General features: G+C 41.1%; 2 protein-coding genes across 2 annotated transcripts in view; one reads left to right on the plus strand and one right to left on the minus strand.

Moving 5' to 3' along the window:
• LOC123725375 (uncharacterized) overlaps positions 1-23815 on the minus strand; it is an 80571-nt gene that overhangs the window by 14555 nt on the left and 42201 nt on the right. The gene's annotated exons all lie outside the window — the stretch shown is intronic.
• Positions 5530-21130, plus strand: LOC106594387 (uncharacterized). Its single transcript, XM_045692038.2, has 2 exons — positions 5530-6104; positions 18300-21130. Exons 1-2 carry the CDS (start codon positions 5762-5764, stop codon positions 19679-19681), a joined length of 1725 nt encoding a protein of 574 aa, XP_045547994.2. The 5' UTR covers positions 5530-5761; the 3' UTR covers positions 19682-21130.

Here is a 23815-nt window from a genome sequence, read left to right on the forward strand (position 1 = left end):
TACAACCTACTGTAGCCTACTGGCATGACCTAGGGAGATACAACCTACAGTAACCAAATGGCATGACCTAGAGAGGTACAACCTACTGTAACCTACTGGCATGACATAGAGAGATACATCCTACAGTAACCTACTGGCATGACCTAGAGAGATACAACTTACTGTAGTCTACTGACATGACCTAGAGAGATACAACCTACTGTAACCTACTGGCATGACCTAGAGAGTTACAACCTACTGTAACCTACTGGCATGACGTAGAGAGATACAACCTACTGTAACCTACTGGCATGACGTAGAGAGATGCAACCTACTGTAGCTTACTGGCATGACCTAGAGAGATACAACCTACTGTAGCTTACTGGCATGACCTAGAGAGATACAACCTACTGTAGCTTAATGGCATGACCTAGAGAGTTACAACCTACTGGCATGACCTAGAGCGTTACAACCTACTGTAACCTACTGGCATGACCTAGAGAGTTACAACCTACTGTAGCCTACTGGCATGACCTAGAGAGGTACAACCTACTGTAACCTACTGGCATGACCTAGAGAGGTACAACCTACTGTAGCCTACTGGCATGACCTTGGGAGTTACAACCTACTATAACCTACTGGCATGACCTAGAGAGTTACAACCTACTGTAGCCTACTGGCATGACCTAGAGAGTTACAACCTACTGTAACCTACTGGCATGACCTAGAGAGATACAACCTACTGTAGCCTACTGGCATGACCTAGAGAGATACAACCTACTGTAATATACTGGCATGACCTAGAGTTACACCCTACTGTAACCTCCTGGCATTACCTAGAGAGTTACAACCTATTGTAGCCTACTGGCATGACCTAGAGAGTTACACCCTACTGTAACCTACTGGCATGACCTAGAGTTACAACCTACTGTAGCCTACTGGCATGACCTAGAGTTACAACCTACTGTAGCCTACTGGCATGACCTAGGGAGATACAACCTACAGTAACCAAATGGCATGACCTAGAGAGGTACAACCTACTGTAACCTACTGGCATGACCTAGAGAGATACATCCTACAGTAACCTAATGGCATGACCTAGAGAGATACAACCTACTGTAACCTACTGGCATGACGTAGAGAGATGCAACCTACTGTAGCTTACTGGCATGACCTAGAGAGATACAATTATGGATCCCCATTAGTTCCTGCCAAGGCATCAGCTACTCTTCCTGGGGTTTATTATGGATCTCCATTAGTTCCTGCCAAGGCAGCAGCTACTCTTCCTGGGGTTTATTATGGATCCCCATTAGTTCCTGCCAAGTTAGGTCAGGGAGTGTGCCAGCCTGCCTGAACCGCCCCTTTCGAGCAAAAGGTATAAATGATGGGTTATGAATTAACAGGTATAAATGATGGGTTATGAACTAACAGGTATAAATGATGGGTTATGAATTAACAGGTATAAATGATGGTTTATGAATTAAAGGGTATAAATGATGGGTTATGAATTAAAGGGTATAAATGATGGGTTATGAATTAACAGGTATAAATGATGGGTTATGAATTAACAGGTATAAATGATGGGTTATGAACTAACAGGTATAAATGATGGGTTATGAATTAACAGGTATAAATGATGGGTTATGAATTAACACATCCCCTGCGAGCCCAGGCATTTCAATACCTTCAGGATTTCTTACGGTCCATGTGCAATGTATATGGTTATCTCTCTCTCTCTCTCTTTATTTCACTTGGTGATGTTTCATTATAGAGAACATGACATGACAATACATGACATCTACAGTGGTGATGTTTCATAGAGAACATGACAATACATGACTTCTACAGTGGTGATGTTTCATTATAGAGAACATGACAATACATGACATCTACAGTGGTGATGTTTCATTATAGAGAACATAACAATACATGACATCTACAGTGGTGATGTTTCGTTATAGAGAACATGACATGACAATACATGACATCTACAGTGGTGATGTGTCATTATAGAGAACATAACATGACAATACATGACATCTACAGTGGTGATGTTTCATTATAGAGAACATAACATGACAATACATGACATCTACAGTGGTGATGTTTCATTGTTGAGAACATGACAATACATGACATCTACAGTGGTGATGTTTCATTATAGAGAACATAACATGACAATACATGACATCTACAGTGGTGATGTTTCATTATAGAGAACATAACATGACAATACATGACATCTACAGTGGTGATGTTTCATTATAGAGAACATAACATGACAATACATGACATCTACAGTGGTGATGTTTCATTGTTGAGAACATAACATGACAATACATGACTTCTACAGTGGTGATGTGTCATTATAGAGAACATAACATGACAATACATGACAGCTACAGTGGTGATGTTTCATTATAGAGAACATAACATGACAATACATGACTTCAACAGTGGTGATGTTTCATTGTAGAGAACATAACATGACAATACATGACTTCTACAGTGGTGATGTTTCATTATAGAGAACATAACATGACAATACATGACAGCTACAGTGGTGATGTTTCATTATAGAGAACATAACATGACAATACATGACTTCAACAGTGGTGATGTTTCATTGTAGAGAACATAACATGACAATACATGACTTCTACAGTGGTGATGTTTCATTATAGAGAACATAACATGACAATACATGACATCTACAGTGGTGATGTTTCATAGAGAACATGACATAACAATACATGACATCTACAGTGGTGATGTTTCATTATAGAGAACATAACAATACATGACATCTACAGTGGTGATGTTTCATTATAGAGAACATAACAATACATGACATCTACAGTGGTGATGTTTCATTATAGAGAACATGACAATACATGACATCTACAGTGGTGATGATTCATTATAGAGAACATAACAATACATGACATCTACAGTGGTGATGTTTCATTATAGAGAACATAACATGACAATACATGACATCTACAGTGGTGATGTGTCATTATAGAGAACATAACAATACATGACATCTACAGTGGTGATGTTTCATTATAGAGAACATAACATGACAATACATGACTTCTACAGTGGTGATGTTTCATTATAGAGAACATGACAATACATGACATCTACAGTGGTGATGATTCATTATAGAGAACATAACATGACAATACATGACATCTACAGTGGTGATGTTTCGTTGTAGAGAACATGACATGACAATACATAACATCTACAGTGGTGATGTGTCATTGTAGAGAACATAACATGACATCTACAGTGGTGATGTTTCATTATGGAGAACATAACATGACAATAGATGATATCTAAGTAGCTTAATATGACTAACAGTCTAAAGCACACAAGGACACAAATGTTATTCTGGTTAAACAGTGAGAGACTAGTTGATTAAGGAGTGGGATTTTTTTTACAATTAGGAAATAATATTTCATGTTTTACTCGTACCTCAGCCAGCATTGTGAATGGTTAGGAAATAATATGTAATGTTTTACTCGTACCTCAGCCGGCATTGTGAATGGTTAGGAAATAATATGTCATGTTTTACTAGTACCTCAGCCAGCATTGTGAATGGTTAGGAAATAATATGTCATGTTTTACTCGTACCTCAGCCAGCATTGTGAATGGTGTCTGAGGCGGTGACATACTAGACCATGGCAGTAAATCTAATACTTAGGTGTTTTTAGTCATGTATGAAAGGTTTGTGGTGGTTCTGTGGTTATAAGTTACTGACCTTGGAATACATTTCTGGCCATGCTGGCAGGGTCTGAATCAAACCCAATGTCCACCTGGTACACTGACAGGGTCTGAATCAAACCCAATGTCCACCTGGTACACTGGCAGGGTCTGAATCAAACCCAATGTCCACCTGGTACACTGACAGGGTCTGAATCAAACCCAATGTCCACCTGGTACACTGGCACGGTCTGAATCAACCCAATGTCCACCTGGTACACTGGCAGGGTCTGAATCAAACCCAATGTCCACCTGGTACACTGGCAGGGTCTGAATCAAACCCAATGTCCACCTGGTACACTGACAGGGTCTGAATCAAACCCAATGTCCACCTGGTACACTGGCAGGGTCTGAATCAAACCCAATGTCCACCTGGTACACTGGCAGGGTCTGAATCAAACCCAATGTCCACCTGGTACACTGACAGGGTCTGAATCAAACCCAATGTCCACCTGGTACACTGACAGGGTCTGAATCAAACCCAATGTCCACCTGGTACACTGACAGGGTCTGAATCAAACCCAATGTCCACCTGGTACACTGGCAGGGTCTGAATCAAACCCAATGTACACCTGGTACACTGGCAGGGTCTGAATCAAACCCAATGTACACCTGGTACACTGGCAGGGTCTGAATCAACCCAATGTTAAGGGGAGGGAAGATTGGTCAAGAGGATGATTATTATTGTTGTTCTACTGCCTGATTGTTATGCAACAACACTGTTTACAAACGCTTTGTTAAATCAGCACAACAGTTTTCAGCTGTGCTAATATAATTGCAAAAGGGTTTTCTAATGATCAATTAGCCTTTTAAAATGATAAACTTGGATTAGCTAACACAACGTGGCATTGGAACACAGGAGTGATGGTTGCTGATAATGGGCCTCTGTACGCCTATGGAGATATTCCATAAAAAATCTGCCGTTTCCAGCTACAAAAGTCATTACAACATTAACAATGTCTACACTGTATTTCGGATCAATTTGATGTTATTTTAATGGACAAAAAAAGTGTTTTTCTTTCAAAAACAAGAACATTTCTAAGTGACCCCAAACTTTTGAACGTTAATCATTTTAGAATAAGGCTGTAATGTAACAAAATGTGGAAAAAGTGAAGGGGTCTGAATACTTTCCGAATGCACTGTATTGTTACACCATGTAGCAGCAGTATAGACCTAGTCTGTTCATTATATACATCTACATGATGTATTGTTACACCATGTAGGAGCAGTATAGACCTAGTCTGTTCATTATATACATCTACATGATGTATTGTTACACCATGTAGCAGCAGTATAGACCTAGTCTGTTCATTATATACATCTATATGATGTATTGTTACACCATGTAGGAGCAGTATAGACCTTGTCTGTTCATTATATACATCTACATGATGTATTGTTACACCATGTAGGAGCAGTATAGACCTAGTCTGTTCATTATATACATCTATATGATGTATTGTTACACCATGTAGGAGCAGTATAGACTTACAGTAGCTATCTACTTATTTAGATTTAGTTTGACTGAATGAAACTGTCTTAAATGTGCTGTAGTAAACATGTTTTATTCGCACTAATCAACCAACACCTTCAGGTCTTTGTATGTCTCAATATAATAGTATTATTTAATTAAATCCATTTAAAATCATATTTGTCTGAAAATAAAATCTAATCCTCAACTGCGTTTCCCTCCAGTCAGCAGACGGCGATGTGCGTCTTTCAGGCGATGCTGCCAGCGTGACGTATAATCTATTGGACGGTTCTTCATAAACAGCTCGTCAACCACCTCGGTAGCTTGCTAGCCAACATAGCCGAAAGATTCAAGCTATTTATACGCTTTCGGTCTATATTAGCGACTGTGTTTCAGACACACTTCTGTCGTATCTACTTGTTAACTAACCTATTTAATGTAATGTTACGTTATTTTTTATTAGTCAGCTATAGTAGCTGGCTGGTTAAGTTAGCATTAGCCTAGTCGCTTATGATAGCTAGCTAGCTAACATCCCCGAACATGAGCTCCCTAAACTACTCCCCTCCTGTTAAAGAAGAGGAGGTCTGCTGGACGGAGAAAGAAGCTCTGGGGCTGAACATTGTCGTGAAAGTGGAGAAGGAAGAGGAGGATGTTACAGTAAAACAAGAAGTAGAGGGTGAGGCTGTTACAGTGAAAGAAGAAGAGAAAGACGTTTCAGTTAAACAAGAGGAAGACGCGTTCAGAGTGAAAGAAGAGGAGGAAGGGAAAGAGGAGGCTGTTACTGTGAAAGAGGAGGAGGATGCAGTTTTTGGAGTGAAGAAGGAAGGGGAGATTACTGTCACATTGAAAGATGAAGAGGAGATAGGGGATCTGATTAACACCAGTAAGTACCGCCTTCAATTAGTTTTTAACTTTGGATATTCGGAGTTGGCTCGTCAATAGCTCTTCATCGGAGGGCCCTGGGATGATGACTGATGTCTAGAATCAGACGACGGAGAGAGCAAGCTACCCCTTGTTTTCTCCGTGCCGTTTCCAAAAAGTGACTTAACATATGTATTTGAGAAGGGTCTATCTGCTGACCGCAGACTGGGGGCCACGGCATGTAGTGATTTTAATGTGATGTTTTACTACACACCGTGCCCCCCAATAGAGCCATGTGAGAGTTGGGTTGGCTACACCAAAGATTATGGATATACTGACAAGATGTCTCTCTGTCCTAACAAGGGGAGTCGTTGTCCACAAAGCTGCACTGTGGGTTGTCTCGCTCCCGCCTATCCTGTCTTTGGATTGGTGGATACATCTTATTATTGTAATCTATTGTTTATATTCTATGAGGGTTGTTGTCGTCAACCACCTGTATTCAATGGAGAGAGATGCTAAGCTACTAGCATGAATATGCATAGCGATCTGGAGATAACTCCTATAGTGTTTTTATCAAAGTTATCGTTGTCACTTATCCACATAACTTAATCATTATGAAACTTCTGTTAGATCAAGTAAACATCATGAAGGAAATAAGCCATTCATTATGTTGTTTACCAAATTCGACACTTTCCACATTGGGTTGATAATTGTTTCCACTTGGATACAACCTACTGTAACCTACTGGCATGACCTAGAGAGTTAGAACCTACTTTAGCCTACTGGCATGACCTAGAGAGTTACAACCTACTGTAGCCTACTGGCATGACCTAGAGAGTTACAACCTACTATAACCTACTTGCATGACCTTGGGAGTTACAACCTACTGTGACCTACTGGCATGACCTAGAGAGATACAACCTACTGTAGCCAACTGGCATGACCTAGAGAGATACAACCTACTGTAGCTTACTGGCATGACCTAGAGAGTTACAACCTACTGGCATGACCTAGAGAGTTACAACCTACTATAACCTACTGGCATGACCTAGAGAGTTACAACCTACTGTAGTCTACTGGCATGACCTAGAGAGTTACAACCTACTGTAGCCTACTGGCATGACCTTGGGAGTTACAATCTACTGTAACCTACTGGCATGACCTAGAGAGATGTAACCTACTGTAGCTTACTGGCATGACCTAGAGAGATACAACCTACTGTAGCTTACTGGCATGACCTAGAGAGTTACAACCTACTGGCATGACCTAGAGAGTTACAACCTACTATAACCTACTGGCATGACCTAGAGAGTTACAACCTACTGTAGTCTACTGGCATGACCTAGAGAGTTACAACCTACTGTAGCCTACTGGCATGACCTAGAGAGATACAACCTACTGTAACCTACTGGCATGACCTAGAGAGTTACAACCTACTGTAACCTACTGGCATGACCTAGAGAGTTACAACCTACTGTAGTCTACTGGCATGACCTAGAGAGTTAGAACCTACTTTAGCCTACTGGCATGACCTAGAGAGATAAAACGTACTGTAGCCTACTGGCATGACCTAGAGAGTTACAACCTACTGTAACCTACTGGCATGACCTAGAGCGTTACAACCTACTATAACCTACTTGCATGACCTTGGGAGTTACAACCTACTGTAACCTACTGGCATGACCTAGAGAGATACAGCCTACTGTAGCCTACTGGCATGACCTAGAGAGTTAGAACCTACTTTAGCCTACTGGCATGACCTAGAGTTACAACCTACTGTAGCCTACTGGCATGACCTAGGGAGATACAACCTACAGTAACCAAATGGCATGACCTAGAGAGGTACAACCTACAGTAACCTACTGGCATGACCTAGAGAGTTACATCCTACAGTAACCTACTGGCATGACCTAGAGTTACAACCTACTGTAGCCTACTGGCATGACCTAGAGTTACAACCTACTGTAGCCTACTGGCATGACCTAGGGAGATACAACCTACAGTAACCAAATGGCATGACCTAGAGAGGTACAACCTACAGTAACCTACTGGCATGACCTAGAGAGATACATCCTACAGTAACCTACTGGCATGACCTAGAGAGATACAACCTACTGTAACCTACTGGCATGACGTAGAGAGATACAACCTACTGTAGCTTACTGGCATGACCTAGAGAGTTACAACCTACTGGCATGACCTAGAGCGTTACAACCTACTGTAGTCTACTGGCATGACCTAGAGAGTTAGAACCTACTTTAGCCTACTGGCATGACCTAGAGAGATACAACCTACTGTAGCCTACTGGCATGACCTAGAGAGTTACAACCTACTGTAGCCTACTGGCATGACCTAGAGAGTTACAACCTACTGTAGCCTACTGGCATGACCTAGAGAGTTAGAACCTACTTTAGCCTACTGGCATGACCTAGAGAGATACAACCTACTGTAGCCTACTGGCATGACCTAGAGAGTTACAACCTACTGTAGCCTACTGGCATGACCTAGAGAGTTACAACCTACTGTAGCCTACTGGCATGACCTAGAGAGTTACAACCTACTATAACCTACTGGCATGACCTAGAGAGTTACAACCGACTGTAACCTACTGGCATGACCTGAGAGATACAACCTACTGTAGCCTACTGGCATGACCTAGAGAGTTACAACCTACTGTAGCCTACTGGCATGACCTAGAGAGTTACAACCTACTATAACCTACTTGCATGATTTTGGGAGTTACAACCTACTGTAACCTACTGGCATGACCTCGAGAGATACAACCTACTGTAGCCAACTGGCATGACCTAGAGAGTTACAACCTACTGTAGCCTACTGGCATGACCTTGGGAGTTACAATCTACTGTAACCTACTGGCATGACCTAGAGAGATGCAACCTACTGTAGCTTACTGGCATGACCTAGAGAGATACAACCTACTGTAGCTTACTGCCATGACCTAGAGAGTTACAACCTACTGGCATGACCTAGAGAGTTACAACCTACTGTAGCCTACTGGCATGACCTAGAGAGATACAACCTACTGTAACCTACTGGCATGACCTAGAGAGTTACAACCTACTGTAGCCTACTGGCATGACCTAGAGAGTTACAACCTACTGTAGCCTACTGGCATGACCTAGAGAGTTACAACCTACTGTAGCCTACTGGCATGACCTAGAGAGTTACAACCTACTGTAGCCTACTGGCATGACCTAGAGAGTTACAACCTACTATAACCTACTGGCATGACCTAGAGAGTTACAACCTACTGTAACCTACTGGCATGACCTGGAGTTACAACCTACTGTAGCCTACTGGCATGACCTAGAGAGTTACAACCTACTATAACCTACTTGCATGACCTAGAGAGTTACAACCTACTGTAGCCTACTGGCATGACCTTGGGAGTTACAATCTACTGTAACCTACTGGCATGACCTAGAGAGATACAACCTACTGTAGCCTACTGGCATGACCTAGAGAGATACAACCTACTGTAACCTACTGGCATGACCTAGAGTTACAACCTACTGTAGCCTACTGGCATGACCTAGAGAGTTACAACCTACAGTAACCAAATGGCATGACCTAGAGAGGTACAACCTACAGTAACCTACTGGCATGACCTAGAGAGATACATCCTACAGTAACCTACTGGCATGACCTAGAGAGATACAACCTACTGTAACCTACTGGCATGACCTAGAGAGTTACACCCTACTGTAACCTACTGGCATGACCTAGAGTTACAACCTACTGTAGCCTACTGGCATGACCTAGAGTTACAACCTACTGTAGCCTACTGGCATGACCTAGGGAGATACAACCTACAGTAACCAAATGGCATGACCTAGAGAGGTACAACCTACTGTAACCTACTGGCATGACATAGAGAGATACATCCTACAGTAACCTACTGGCATGACCTAGAGAGATACAACTTACTGTAGTCTACTGACATGACCTAGAGAGATACAACCTACTGTAACCTACTGGCATGACCTAGAGAGTTACAACCTACTGTAACCTACTGGCATGACGTAGAGAGATACAACCTACTGTAACCTACTGGCATGACCTAGAGAGATGCAACCTACTGTAGCTTACTGGCATGACCTAGAGAGATACAACCTACTGTAGCTTAATGGCATGACCTAGAGAGTTACAACCTACTGGCATGACCTAGAGCGTTACAACCTACTGTAACCTACTGGCATGACCTAGAGAGTTACAACCTACTGTAGCCTACTGGCATGACCTAGAGAGGTACAACCTACTGTAACCTACTGGCATGACCTAGAGAGGTACAACCTACTGTAGCCTACTGGCATGACCTAGGAGTTACAACCTACTATAACCTACTGGCATGACCTAGAGAGTTACAACCTACTGTAGCCTACTGGCATGACCTAGAGAGTTACAACCTACTGTAGCCTACTGGCATGACCTAGAGAGATACAACCTACTGTAGCCTACTGGCATGACCTAGAGAGATACAACCTACTGTAATATACTGGCATGACCTAGAGTTACACCCTACTGTAACCTCCTGGCATTACCTAGAGAGTTACAACCTATTGTAGCCTACTGGCATGACCTAGAGAGTTACACCCTACTGTAACCTACTGGCATGACCTAGAGTTACAACCTACTGTAGCCTACTGGCATGACCTAGAGTTACAACCTACTGTAGCCTACTGGCATGACCTAGGGAGATACAACCTACAGTAACCAAATGGCATGACCTAGAGAGGTACAACCTACTGTAACCTACTGGCATGACCTAGAGAGATACATCCTACAGTAACCTAATGGCATGACCTAGAGAGATACAACCTACTGTAACCTACTGGCATGACGTAGAGAGATGCAACCTACTGTAGCTTACTGGCATGACCTAGAGAGATACAACCTACTGTAGCTTACTGGCATGACCTAGAGAGTTACAACCTACTGGCATGACCTAGAGCGTTACAACCTACTGTAGTCTACTGGCATGACCTAGAGAGTTAGAACCTACTTTAGCCTACTGGCATGACCTAGAGAGATACAACCTACTGTAGCCTACTGGCATGACCTAGAGAGTTACAACCTACTGTAGCCTACTGGCATGACCTAGAGAGTTAGAACCTACTGTAGCCTACTGGCATGACCTAGAGAGATACAACCTACTGTAGCCTACTGGCATGACCTACAGAGTTACAACCTACTATAACCTACTGGCATGACCTAGAGAGTTACAACCGACTGTAACCTACTGGCATGACCTGGAGTTACAACCTACTGTAGCCTACTGGCATGACCTAGAGAGTTACAACCTACTGTAGCCTACTGGCATGACCTAGAGAGTTACAACCTACTATAACCTACTTGCATGATTTTGGGAGTTACAACCTACTGTAACCTACTGGCATGACCTCGAGAGTTACAACCTACTGTAGTATACTGGCATGACCTAGAGAGTTACAACCTACTGTAACCTACTGGCATGACCTAGAGAGATACAACCTACTGTAGCCAACTGGCATGACCTAGAGAGTTACAACCTACTGTAGCCTACTGGCATGACCTTGGGAGTTACAACCTACTGTAACCTACTGGCATGACCTAGAGAGTTACAACCTACTGTAACCTACTGGCATGACCTTAGAGTTACAACCTACTGTAATATACTGGCATGACCTAGAGTTACAACCTACTGTAACCTACTGGCATGACCTAGAGAGTTACAACCTACTGTAGCCTACTGGCATGACCTAGAGAGTGACACCCTACTGTAACCTACTGGCATGACCTAGAGTTACAACCTACTGTAGCCTACTGGCATGACCTGAGAGTTACAACCTACTGTAGCCTACTGGCATGACCTAGGGAGATACAACCTACAGTAACCAAATGGCATGACCTAGAGAGGTACAACCTACAGTAACCTACTGGCATGACCTAGAGAGTTACAACCTACAGTAACCTACTGGCATGACCTAGAGAGATACAACCTACTGTAACCTACTGGCATGACCTAGAGAGTTACACCCTACTGTAACCTACTGGCATGACCTAGAGTTACAACCTACTGTAGCCTACTGGCATGACCTGGAGTTACAACCTACTGTAGCCTACTGGCATGACCTAGGGAGATACAACCTACTGTAACCTACTGGCATGACCTAGAGAGATACAACCTACTGTAGCTTACTGGCATGACCTAGAGAGATACAACCTACTGTAACCTACTGGCATGACCTAGAGAGATACAACCTACAGTAACCTACTGGCATGACCTAGAGAGTTACAACCTACTGTAGTCTACTGGCATGACCTAGAGAGATACATCCTACAGTAACCTACTGGCATGACCTAGAGAGATACAACCTACTGTAACCTACTGGCATGACGTAGAGAGATGCAACCTACTGTAGCCTACTGGCATGACCTAGAGAGATACAACCTACTGTAGCTTACTGGCATGACCTAGAGAGTTACAACCTACTGGCATGACCTAGAGCGTTACAACCTACTGTAGTCTACTGGCATGACCTAGAGAGTTAGAACCTACTTTAGCCTACTGGCATGACCTAGAGAGATGTAGCCTACTGGCATGACCTAGAGAGTTACAACCTACTGTAGCCTACTGGCATGACCTAGAGAGTTACAACCTACTGTAGCCTACTGGCATGACCTAGAGAGTTACAACCTACTGTAGCCTACTGGCATGACCTAGAGAGTTACAACCTACTATAACCTACTGGCATGACCTAGAGAGTTACAACCTACTGTAACCTACTGGCATGACCTGAGAGTTACAACCTACTGTAGCCTACTGGCATGACCTAGAGAGTTACAACCTACTGTAGCCTACTGGCATGACCTAGAGAGTTACAACCTACTATAACCTACTTGCATGATTTTGGGAGTTACAACCTACTGTAACCTACTGGCATGACCTCGAGAGATACAACCTACTGTAGCCAACTGGCATGACCTAGAGAGTTACAACCTACTGTAGCCTACTGGCATGACCTTGGGAGTTACAATCTACTGTAACCTACTGGTATGACCTAGAGAGATGCAACCTACTGTAGCTTACTGGCATGACCTAGAGAGTTACAACCTACTGGCATGACCTAGAGAGTTACAACCTACTATAACCTACTGGCATGACCTAGAGAGTTACAACCTACTGTAGCCTACTGGCATGACCTAGAGAGTTACAACCTACTGTAGCCTACTGGCATGACCTAGAGAGATACAACCTACTGTAGCCTACTGGCATGACCTAGAGAGTTACAACCTACTGTAGCCTACTGGCATGACCTTGGGAGTTACAATCTACTGTAACCTACTGGCATGACCTAGAGAGATACAACCTACTGTAACCTACTGGCATGACCTAGAGTTACAACCTACTGTAACCTACTGGCATGACCTAGAGAGATACAACCTACTGTAACCTACTGGCATGACCTAGAGAGTTACAACCTACTGTAGCCTACTGGCATGACCTAGAGAGTTACAACCTACTGTAGCCTACTGGCATGACCTAGGGAGATACAACCTACAGTAACCAAATGGCATTACCTAGAGAGGTACAACCTACAGTAACCTACTGGCATGACCTAGAGAGATACAACCTACAGTAGCCTACTGGCATGACCTAGAGAGATACAACCTACTGTAACCTACTGGCATGACCTAGAGAGTTACACCCTACTGTAACCTACTGGCATGACCTCGAGAGATACAACCTACTGTAGCCTACTGGCATGACCTAGAGAGTTACAACCTACTGTAGCCTACTGGCATGACCTAGGGAGTTACAACCTACGTAACCTACTGGCATGACATAGAGGATACAACCTACTAGTAACCTACTGGCATGACCTAGGGAGATACAACCTACTGTAACCTACTGGCATGACCTCGAGAGATACAACCTACTGTAGCCTACTGGCATGACCTAGAGAGTTACAACCTACTGTAGCCTACTGGCATGACCTTGGGAGTTACAATCTACTGTAACCTACTGGCATGACCTAGAGAGATGCAACCTACTGTAGCTTACTGGCATGACCTAGAGAGATACAACCTACTGTAGCTTACTGCCATGACCTAGAGAGTTACAACCTACTGGCATGACCTAGAGAGTTACAACCTACTGTAACCTACTGGCATGACCTAGAGAGTTACAACCTACTGTAGCCTACTGGCATGACCTAGAGAGTTACAACCTACTGTAGCCTACTGGCATGACCTAGAGAGTTACAACCTACTGTATGCTACTGGCATGACCTAGAGTGTTACAACCTACTGTAACCTACTGGCATGACCTAGAGAGATACAACCTACCTGAGCCTACTGGCATGACCTAGAGAGTTAAAACTTACTGTAACCTACTGGCATGACCTGGAGTTACAACCTACTGTAGCCTACTGGCATGACCTAGAGAGGTACAACTTACTGTAGCCTACTGGCATGACCTAGAGTTACATCCTACTGTAACCTACTTGCATGACCTACAGCGATACAACCACTGGTATTCAAGATATATACAAGCATTTCTAAACTTTTTTCTCACTTATGGGGTATTGTGATGTCATTATGAGGTATTGTCTGACGATTGATCATTTGATAATTAAAAAAAAAAATGTTTCCATTTTAGAATAAGGTCGTAATGTAACAAAATGCTTAAAAAGGGAAGGGGTCTGAATGCATGTATGTTGTATGTCCCAGATAAAAAAATATATAATTTTCTTTCTACCAATTGATTGGTATACATTTTATGTGTATTTTTTCGTATAGACACACCCCATGTGTTTAATGTAATCAACTGTATGTGCAGAACTGAACTGATGCTTCATGTGTTTGATTAAATAATTAACACACACAAATGACTTGAGGAAGCCAGAGATCAATATAACCAGAAGAAAATAACCAATTCCCCACCTGCTGCTGGCCTTCGTCAATTCTGACGTTATGCTGCTGTAGTTTCCGGTAAAATCGGCAAACTTTTTCCATTTGGAGTGCCAATTTATCTTACCATTTCTACCGAGGTACAACACCTGTTTGGCCCCACCCCTTCCTGGTTCGGTGAAGAGCGGTATTACATTGAAGGAATAAACCCGAGCCTCACACTCATCACCTGTGGAAGGTGGGGCTTCCAGCGAGGCGTGGATTTAATAGTATGTTGTACCTAGTTTCCCTCCTTCAGGGATCAGTAGTTATAGTCATAACATTAAGCTTGTCATATGATGAACTTCAACTTAAATACTGGATCTTGCTGTCGGACAGTTTTTTTGTATTTAGATCTCTGAAATGCTCTCTAACTACTTAACATTTAGTGTCTCCTTATATTACGCTGGAAAAACAGTTTTCATGGGCACAGAAATCCTAAATCATTTCAGAGTTTGCTAAATCCAATGGTTCTAACCGAGAGTCACCTTAACTTTATTGACAACACCCAAATGGATACTGTCATTAATGCAGTTCTTCAATAATTACACATAATACTTAATACTGTAGCTGTTTAGTTACAGTCACATGTTCAACTATCATCAGCTGATCCAGGAAATCATTTCCTGAATGACAGTCACATGACAAACATCACGACATGCAACAACAACCAAAGTGCTTCTTCATTCATTACTCTGGTAAAGACAGTTATGCCGTGCTCCACGTTGGATCCAACATCCCTAACAAATTGGTGTTTATAATGTGTTTGTCTGCATGATTTACAGTAGGGTCTCGTTAGTCTGTTTGCACACAGAGATACTTTTCTCATAATGTGAAGAGATCTGTTCCTTGATGGATAGGCTATTGTACAACACACAGAGCTATTTTCCTTTATTCAGGACATTTAGAATGACAACACATTACAGAGTAGCCTAGTGGGATTATTCACAAAATTATCTGGTGATCAGGTTATGAAATATCATGAAAAAGACATTTTAGTTTCCATGTTTCACCTGAAATATTAAATGATTTATAGTCCTAGGTCTATGTTGTTCTTAGGTGAAGTTATGAGTCCTACAGTAGGTTTGTTTTTGTTAGGTGAAGTTATGGGTGCTACAGTAGGTCTATGTTATTGTTTGGTGAAGTTATGGGCCAATTTGTTAAACACTTAGTGTACAAACCCTCATTGTCAGGCTGTTGGCAAAGCTAGCCAAAGAGCATTTTACTGGTTGAAGTGTTTTTTTAAGTATAAAGCAGTTGATTTGAGACAAAAACACAAACATATTAACCTGTTGGGGACCCTTTCGTATTAGGATCCCGTTAACGGGATTGCTTGACAAGTTAACATGGCGCGAAATTCAAAACAGCAAAAATCTAATAATTTCAATTTCTCAAACATACGACTATTTTACACCATTTTAAAGATACACTTCTCCTTGATGTAACCACATTGTCCGATTTCAAAAAGGCTTTACAGCGAAAGCAAAACATTAGATTATGTTAGAAGAGTACATAGACAAAAATAATCACACAGCCATTTTCCAAGCAAGCATATATGTCAATAAAACCCAAAACACAGCTAAATGAAGCACTAACCTTTGATGATCTTCATCAGATGACACTCCTAGGACATTATGTTACACAATACATGTATGTTTTGTTCGATAAAGTTCATATTTATATCCAAAAACAGCATTTTACATTGGCGTGTGACGTTCAGAAAATGTTTTGCCTCCAGAACTACCGGTGAATGAGCACAATGAGCACACATATTACAGAGCTACTCATCATAAACGTTGACAAAATACATAACAATTATTTTAAGAATTATAGATAGACTACTCCTGGATGCAAACGCTGTGTCAGATTTTAAAATAGCTTTTCGGCGAAAGCACAGTTTTCAATATTCTGAGTACATAGCTCAGCCATCACGGCTAGCTATTCAGACACCCGCCAAGTTCAAGGCAAACTAAGCTCAGAATTAGTATTAGAAATATTGTATTACCTTTGCTGATCTTCATCAGAATGCACTTCCAGGACTGCTACTTCCACAAGAAATGTTGTTTTTGTTCCAAATAATCCATATTTATGTCCAAATACCTCCGTTTTGTTCGTGCGTTAAGAGCACTATCCAAAGGAATAGCGCGCGAGCGTGGAACCAGTGACAAAAAGTCCAAATGTTCCATTACCGTACTTAGAAGCATGTCAAACGCTGTTTAAAATCAATCTTTATGGTATTTTTCTCATAGAAAAGCGATAATATTCCAACCGGACAATAGCGTATTCATTTCAGAAGGAAAAATAAGGAAAGGTGCGCTCACGTGACTGCCCATTTCCAAACCCTTTGTCCTCCAGCAGTCCACTCAGTAACTGAGCTCCTATATTCTGCCCGGTTACTGGATACGGATGAAACAACTTTCAGAGGGCTTTTGACAGCCAATGGAAGCCTTAGGAAGTGCAACGTGACCCCTAAGTATTTGTAGTTTCTCGAGGGATTCAAAAGTAGAACTACAGTTCTCAGACCTTACACTTCCTGGTTGAAATTTTCTCAGGTTTTTACTTGCCATATGAGTTCTGTTATACTCACAGACACCATTCAAACAGTTTTAGAAACTTCAGTGTTTTCTATCTAAATCTACTAATAATATGCATATTCTATTTCCTGGGCAAGAGTAGTAACCAGTTTAAATTGGGTACGTTTTTCATCCAGCTGTGAAAATACTGCCCCCTAGCCCCAAGAGATTCAAGCGAGCCTTACAATTATAATCCAAAAGTAAAATGTGAAATGCACTCATAAGCAACCGGTAAATGGAGGCTATTTTTGTTGTCAGCCTATGAGAACTCCCCTGAGTTTTCCACCATGGTGGTGAATTAGTGAATAGACACAGAACTTAATGTGAGTTTCCTTGAGTAGCATTCCTGATCTTGCGCTGTAATATTCAGAATACATTGTGAAAAACTAAAATCTTCGCTCACCATTTTTGCTCCAGGTAGATATACTACATCCATAACTAGTGGTTTCCTCATTACCAGATATACTACATCCATAACTAGTGGTTTCCTCATTACCAGATATACTACATCCATAACTAGTGGTTTCCTAATTACCAGATAGACTACATCTATAACTAGTGGTTTCCTCATTACCAGATATACTACATCCATAACTACTGGTTTCCTCAATAGCAGATATACTAGCAGGGAGGTGATTCTGCAACCAAAATTGTGTGCGCACTTTAACCATCTGACATTGTTGTTCACACAGGAGAGAGACGGGACAGTTGTGGATCCTCTGGGGAGCCTCAACAACATCATGATGCTGACAAGGCAGAGAAGAGTCTCTCCAGTTCAGAACACCTCAAGAAACACCAGCAGAGACCCACAGGGAAGAAATCTCATTGCTGCTCTGACTGTGGGAAACGTTGCAAATATTCATCAGACCTTAAAATACACCAGCGAGTACACACAGGAGAGAAGCCTTATAGCTGTGATCAATGTGGGAAGAGTTTTACTCATTCAACCAACCTGATATCACACCAGAGAACACACACAGGAGAGAAACCTTATAGCTGTGATCAATGTGGGAAGAGTTTTACTCAGTCAAGCGCCCTGAAATCACACCATAAACTACACACAGGAGAGAAACCGTTTAGCTGTGATCAATGTGGGAAGAGATTTGTTAAGTCTAGCAATCTGACAGTACACCAGAGAACACACAAAGGAGATAAACCTTTTAGTTGTAATCAATGTGTGAAAGGTTTTATTACGTCTAGAGATCTGACTGTACACAAGAGAACACACACAGGAGAGAAACCTTATAGCTGTGATCAATGTGGGAAGAGTTTTATTACATCTAGCCATCTGACTAGACACCAGCGAGTTCACACAGGAGAGAAACCATTCCACTGTTCAGATTGTGGAAAAAGATTCTCAACTTCACAGATTTTGAAGATGCACCAGAAAACACACACAGGAGAGAAATCTTATAGCTGTGATCAATGTGGGAAGAGTTTTACTCAGTCAAGCTCCCTGATATCCCACTGTAAACTACACACAGGCGAGAAACCTTTTATCTGTGATCAATGTGGGAAGAGATTTATTAATTCTAGCAATCTGACAGTACACAAGAGAAAACACACAGGAGAGAAACCTTTTAGTTGTAATCAATGTGGGAAAAGTTTTATTACATCTAGCTATCTGACTATACACCAGCGGAGACACACAGGAGAGAAACTTCACCACTGTTCAGATTGTGGAAAAAGCTTTTCAACATCACATACTTTGAAGATGCACCAGAAATCACACACAGGAGAGAAATCTTATAGCTGTGATCAATGTGGGAAGAGTTTTACTCAATCAAGCTCCCTGAAATCCCACCATAAACTCCACACAGGAGAGAAACCTTTTAGCTGTGATCAGTGTGGGAAGAGATTTATTATGTTTGGCAGTCTGACAGTACACCAGAGAACACACACAGGTGAGAAACCTTATAGCTGTGATCAATGTGGGAAGAGTTTTACTACATCTAGCTATCTGACTATACACCAGCGGAGACACACAGGAGAGAAACCTTATAGCTGTGTTCAATGTGGGAAGAGATACTCTGATAAAAGTTATCTGATCAAACATCAGAAAATACATACATGAAGGAGTTGTTTCATGATATCAATGAATTAATGTCACAATGTAGAATGTTTTAACATTGTAGTAGGAGTATTTTAATGATGTCACAATGTAGAACCCTAAAAGTTTGTCCCCTGTTCTATTGATTTCAGCATGATATGGATAATAGCCTCAGGGGGAAAATCCAGGCTCTGAATTGGAAGAGTCACTATTTATGAGATTTAACAAAAAGTGACTAACAAAAAAAGAGTTGTCTACTCCAAAATGTAGCTGGGTGTCTTCTGCGGGTTGTCCTCTAACCAGTGAGGTAAAACATGTCTCCCATTTCCATGTGTTTTTAGTTGTGTTAGTTTCAACAGCACGTACAACCTGATTTCCCCGCTAATCGATATCAGTGATTTATTGCTACTTGTCAAAACAACAGCGTTTTTGGTGCTTGTGCAATTTATAAGGTGCTTGTTTAAAAATTACAAGTAATATGATTATTGTGGCAGATGTTTGTGTATATAGCACATTTTATGTTTAGGTTTTTAATTTATCCCAAACTGTTTCTGCATATTGGTTATTGATTTGGACACGTTAAAACTGTGTTTTGACATTGGGGCTATTTCATATTTACATTTCATGTAACATTTAGTAATGATATTTATTTATGCAACCAACTGACAATTTATTTTTTACAATTATATTGACATTGTTGCCCTGCTTTTGGAATATCAGGATTCATTCCCAGAAGTGCCAACCCAAATAGAGCATGACTAGAGCATGACATTGGGGACTGGGCCCCGATCCAACAACATGCCTATCAAGTTGGTTTCTGATTTGTCTCAAGGGTGGGCAGTCAAAAAGTTTTGTGTTTAGCCAGTGCGTTGCCATGGATCACAATTTATTTTTGACTGCACCTTTTTCCTGTATTGGAGATGAGTTTTGTTTGGGCTCGATCCAGAAGCTAGTGAGTTTTAGGAAGACGAGAGTTCTAGAAGCTAGTGAGTTTTAGGAAGACGAGAGTTCTAGAAGCTAGCGAGTTTTAGGTAGACGAGAGTTCTAGAAGCTAGTGAGTTTTAGGAAGACGAGAGTTCTAGAAGCTAGCGAGTTTTAGGTAGACGAGAGTTCTAGAAGCTAGTGAGTTTTAGGTAGACGAGAGTTCTAGAAGCTAGTGGGGGAAAAATACGTCTAGCTCGTTAGCACGTAGGGCGCACTGATTGGTGTCACCTCGTTAGTCAGTACGTGTTACACCTGTGCTGGCTTGTCCATCTCGTTAGGGTTGGATATTGCATCCAATTGTTAATATTTTAATCAATGGATTTTCCTTAGAATGTTCATTAGTCTTTCAGTCGTTAATCTTTTGTTTTTTTTATCCTCATGTTTGTTGTGTAGTAAATATTTCAGTTTTTTTTTTTATTCCTGTGAAGCCATTGCGTTGCATCCATGTCTGAAATGTGCTGTATAAATAAATCTTGATTTTAATTTGAACATATTGCAAAACAAAGGAACCCAATGACTGACCAATCAACAGACTTCATTATTTTTTTATTTTATTTAACCTTTATTTAATTAGACAAGTCAGTTAAGAACAAATTCTTATTTATAATGATTGCCTACCAGGGAACAGTGGGTTAACTGCCTTGTTCAGGGACAGAACAACAGATTTTTACCTTGTCAACTCTAACCACTAGGCTACCTGCTGCCCTCTTGCATAACCAATGAACACATATTTTAGTCCATCTTAGTATGAAAAACAGTATAAATTCAGTATCACTTTTCAACCAACCCAATGCATTTGTTGAAACTGAAAAGTTTTGAAATCAACATGTCAAAGGATTCAACAACTGTAAACTGAAACAAACAGATCAATCCCACTGGACATTGGGTTTCATTCAGACCCTAGATTAAGCCAGGACTAGATAAACTAGGACATTTAAGTAGCTTTCCTGAACGTGGCATAAATTTGGCTTAGTTAGTCGGAGACTGGAGTAAGGTAAGTAAGCCTAAATGAGAACACCTGGGTTAAGCCTGATTAGGTTCAGTATGAACACCTGGGTTAATCCTGATTAGGTTCAGTCTGAGAACCTGGGTTAATCCTGATTAGGTTCAGTATGAACACCTGGGTTAAGCCTGATTAGGTTCAGTATGAACACCTGGGTTAATCCTGATTAGGTTCAGTATGAACACCTGGGTTAATCCTGATTAGGTTCAGTATGAACACCTGGGTTAAGCCTGATTAGGTTCAGTATGAACACCTGGGTTAATCCTGATTAGGTTCAGTATGAACACCTGGGTTAATCCTGATTAGGTTCAGTATGAACACATGCTGTTGGTCTAGTGGTGCTCATTAAAACCCGGAATAGAAAACACCAATACTGGTGTGAATCTTGAGACGAAACAATGGCAGAGGCAAAAATCATTTGTTAAAATTTTTTTTAGTGTGTATGAAAAAGCGTTACCAAAACAAATGTTGTCAAACCATCCAGTTATTGAAGGTACATTTACATTTTAGTCATTTAGCAGACGCTCTTATCCAGAGCAACTTACAGTAGTGAATGCATACATTTAATTTCATTTTCATGCATTTTTTGTACTGGCCCCCCGTGGGAATCGAACCCACAACCCTGGCATTGCAAACACCATGCTCTACCAACTGAGCCTCACTGCTGCTACTGAGCAGTAGAACAAGAGGGTTGGGCTGCAATTTGCAGTGAATTCAATGGAAATGTAACCACAAGAAGAGTACAACAACTAGAGGTGCGATATCTACATTATTATCAGGATTACAAGAAGAAACAACAACTATAGGTGAGATATCTGCATTATTATCAGGATTACAAGAAGAAACAACAACTTCAGGTGAGATATCTGCATTATTATCAGGATTACAGGAAGAAACAACAACTAGAGGTGAGATATCTGCATTATTATCAGGATTACAAGAAGAAACAACAACTAGAGGTGAGATATCTGCATTATTATCAGGATTACAAGAAGAAACAACAACTAGAGGTGAGATATCTGCATTATTATCAGGATTACAAGAAGAAGAAACAACAACTAGAGGTGAGATATCTGCATTATTATCAGGATACAAGAAGAAACAACAACTTCAGGTGAGATATCTGCATTATTATCAGGATTACAAGAAGAAACAACAACTAGAGGTGAGATATCTGCATTATTATCATGATTTCACATTTCTCATATTCATATTTTTGTGACATCACTTTTATTATTAAATGATATCTGGCTTTTATAGACTCTGTGGAAGAACCTAGGATAGGGGGCAGTATTTTCACATCCGGATAAAAAACGTACCCGATTTAATCTGGTTATTACTACTGCCCAGAAACTAGAATATGCATATAATTGTTTGATTTGGATAGAAAACACCCTAATGTTTCTAAAACTGTTTGAATGGTGTCTGTGAGTATAACAGAACTCATTTGGCAGGCAAAAACCTGAGAAGATTCTGTACAGGAAGTGCACTCTCTGACCATTTCTTGGCCTTCTACACTCTCTTTATTGAAAACTGAGGATCTCTGCTGTAACGTGACATTTTCTAAGGCTCCCATAGGCTCTCAGAAGGCGCCAGAACATTGAATGATGACTTTGCAGCCCATGGCTGAAAAACAGTAGCGCATTTGGTAAGTGGTCGATCTGAGAACAATGAGACGGGGGGCGCGCGTGCGCGTGAAGAGTCCATTTTAGATTTTGAGTCTTTGAACGAAAACAGGGTTTCCCGGTCGGAATATTATCGCTTTTTTACGAGAAAAATCGCATAAAAATTGATTTTAAACAGCGTTTGACATGCTTTGAAGTACGGTAATGGAATATTTAGAATTTTTTTGTCACGATACGCGTCCGCGCGTCACCGTTCGGATAGTGTCTTGAACGCAAGAACAAAACAGAGGATATTTGAACATAACTATGGATTATTTTGAACCAAAACAACATTTGTGGATGAAGTAGAAGTCCTGGGAGTGCATTCTGATGAAGAACAGCAAAGGTAATCCAATTTTTCTTATAATAAATCTGAGTTTGGTGAGTGCCAAACTTGGTGGGTGTCAAAATAGCTAGCCCGTGATGGCGAGCTATCTAGTCAGAATATTGCAAAATGTGCTTTTGCCGAAAAGCTATTTTAAAATCGGACACCGCGATTGCATAAAG

This window comes from Salmo salar, chromosome 12 (assembly GCF_965601325.2).
Source record: "Salmo salar chromosome 12, fSalSal1, whole genome shotgun sequence".
Taxonomy (NCBI): domain Eukaryota; kingdom Metazoa; phylum Chordata; class Actinopteri; order Salmoniformes; family Salmonidae; genus Salmo; species Salmo salar.

Coding starts and splice junctions, on each gene's coding strand:
- LOC106594387 (XM_045692038.2), top strand. CDS start 5,762: ATGAGCTCCCTAAACTACTCCCCTCCTGTTAAAGAAGAGGAGGTCTGC. Junction 6,105..18,299: donor AGGGGATCTGATTAACACCA/GTAAGTACCGCC, acceptor TTGTTCACACAG/GAGAGAGACGGGACAGTTGT.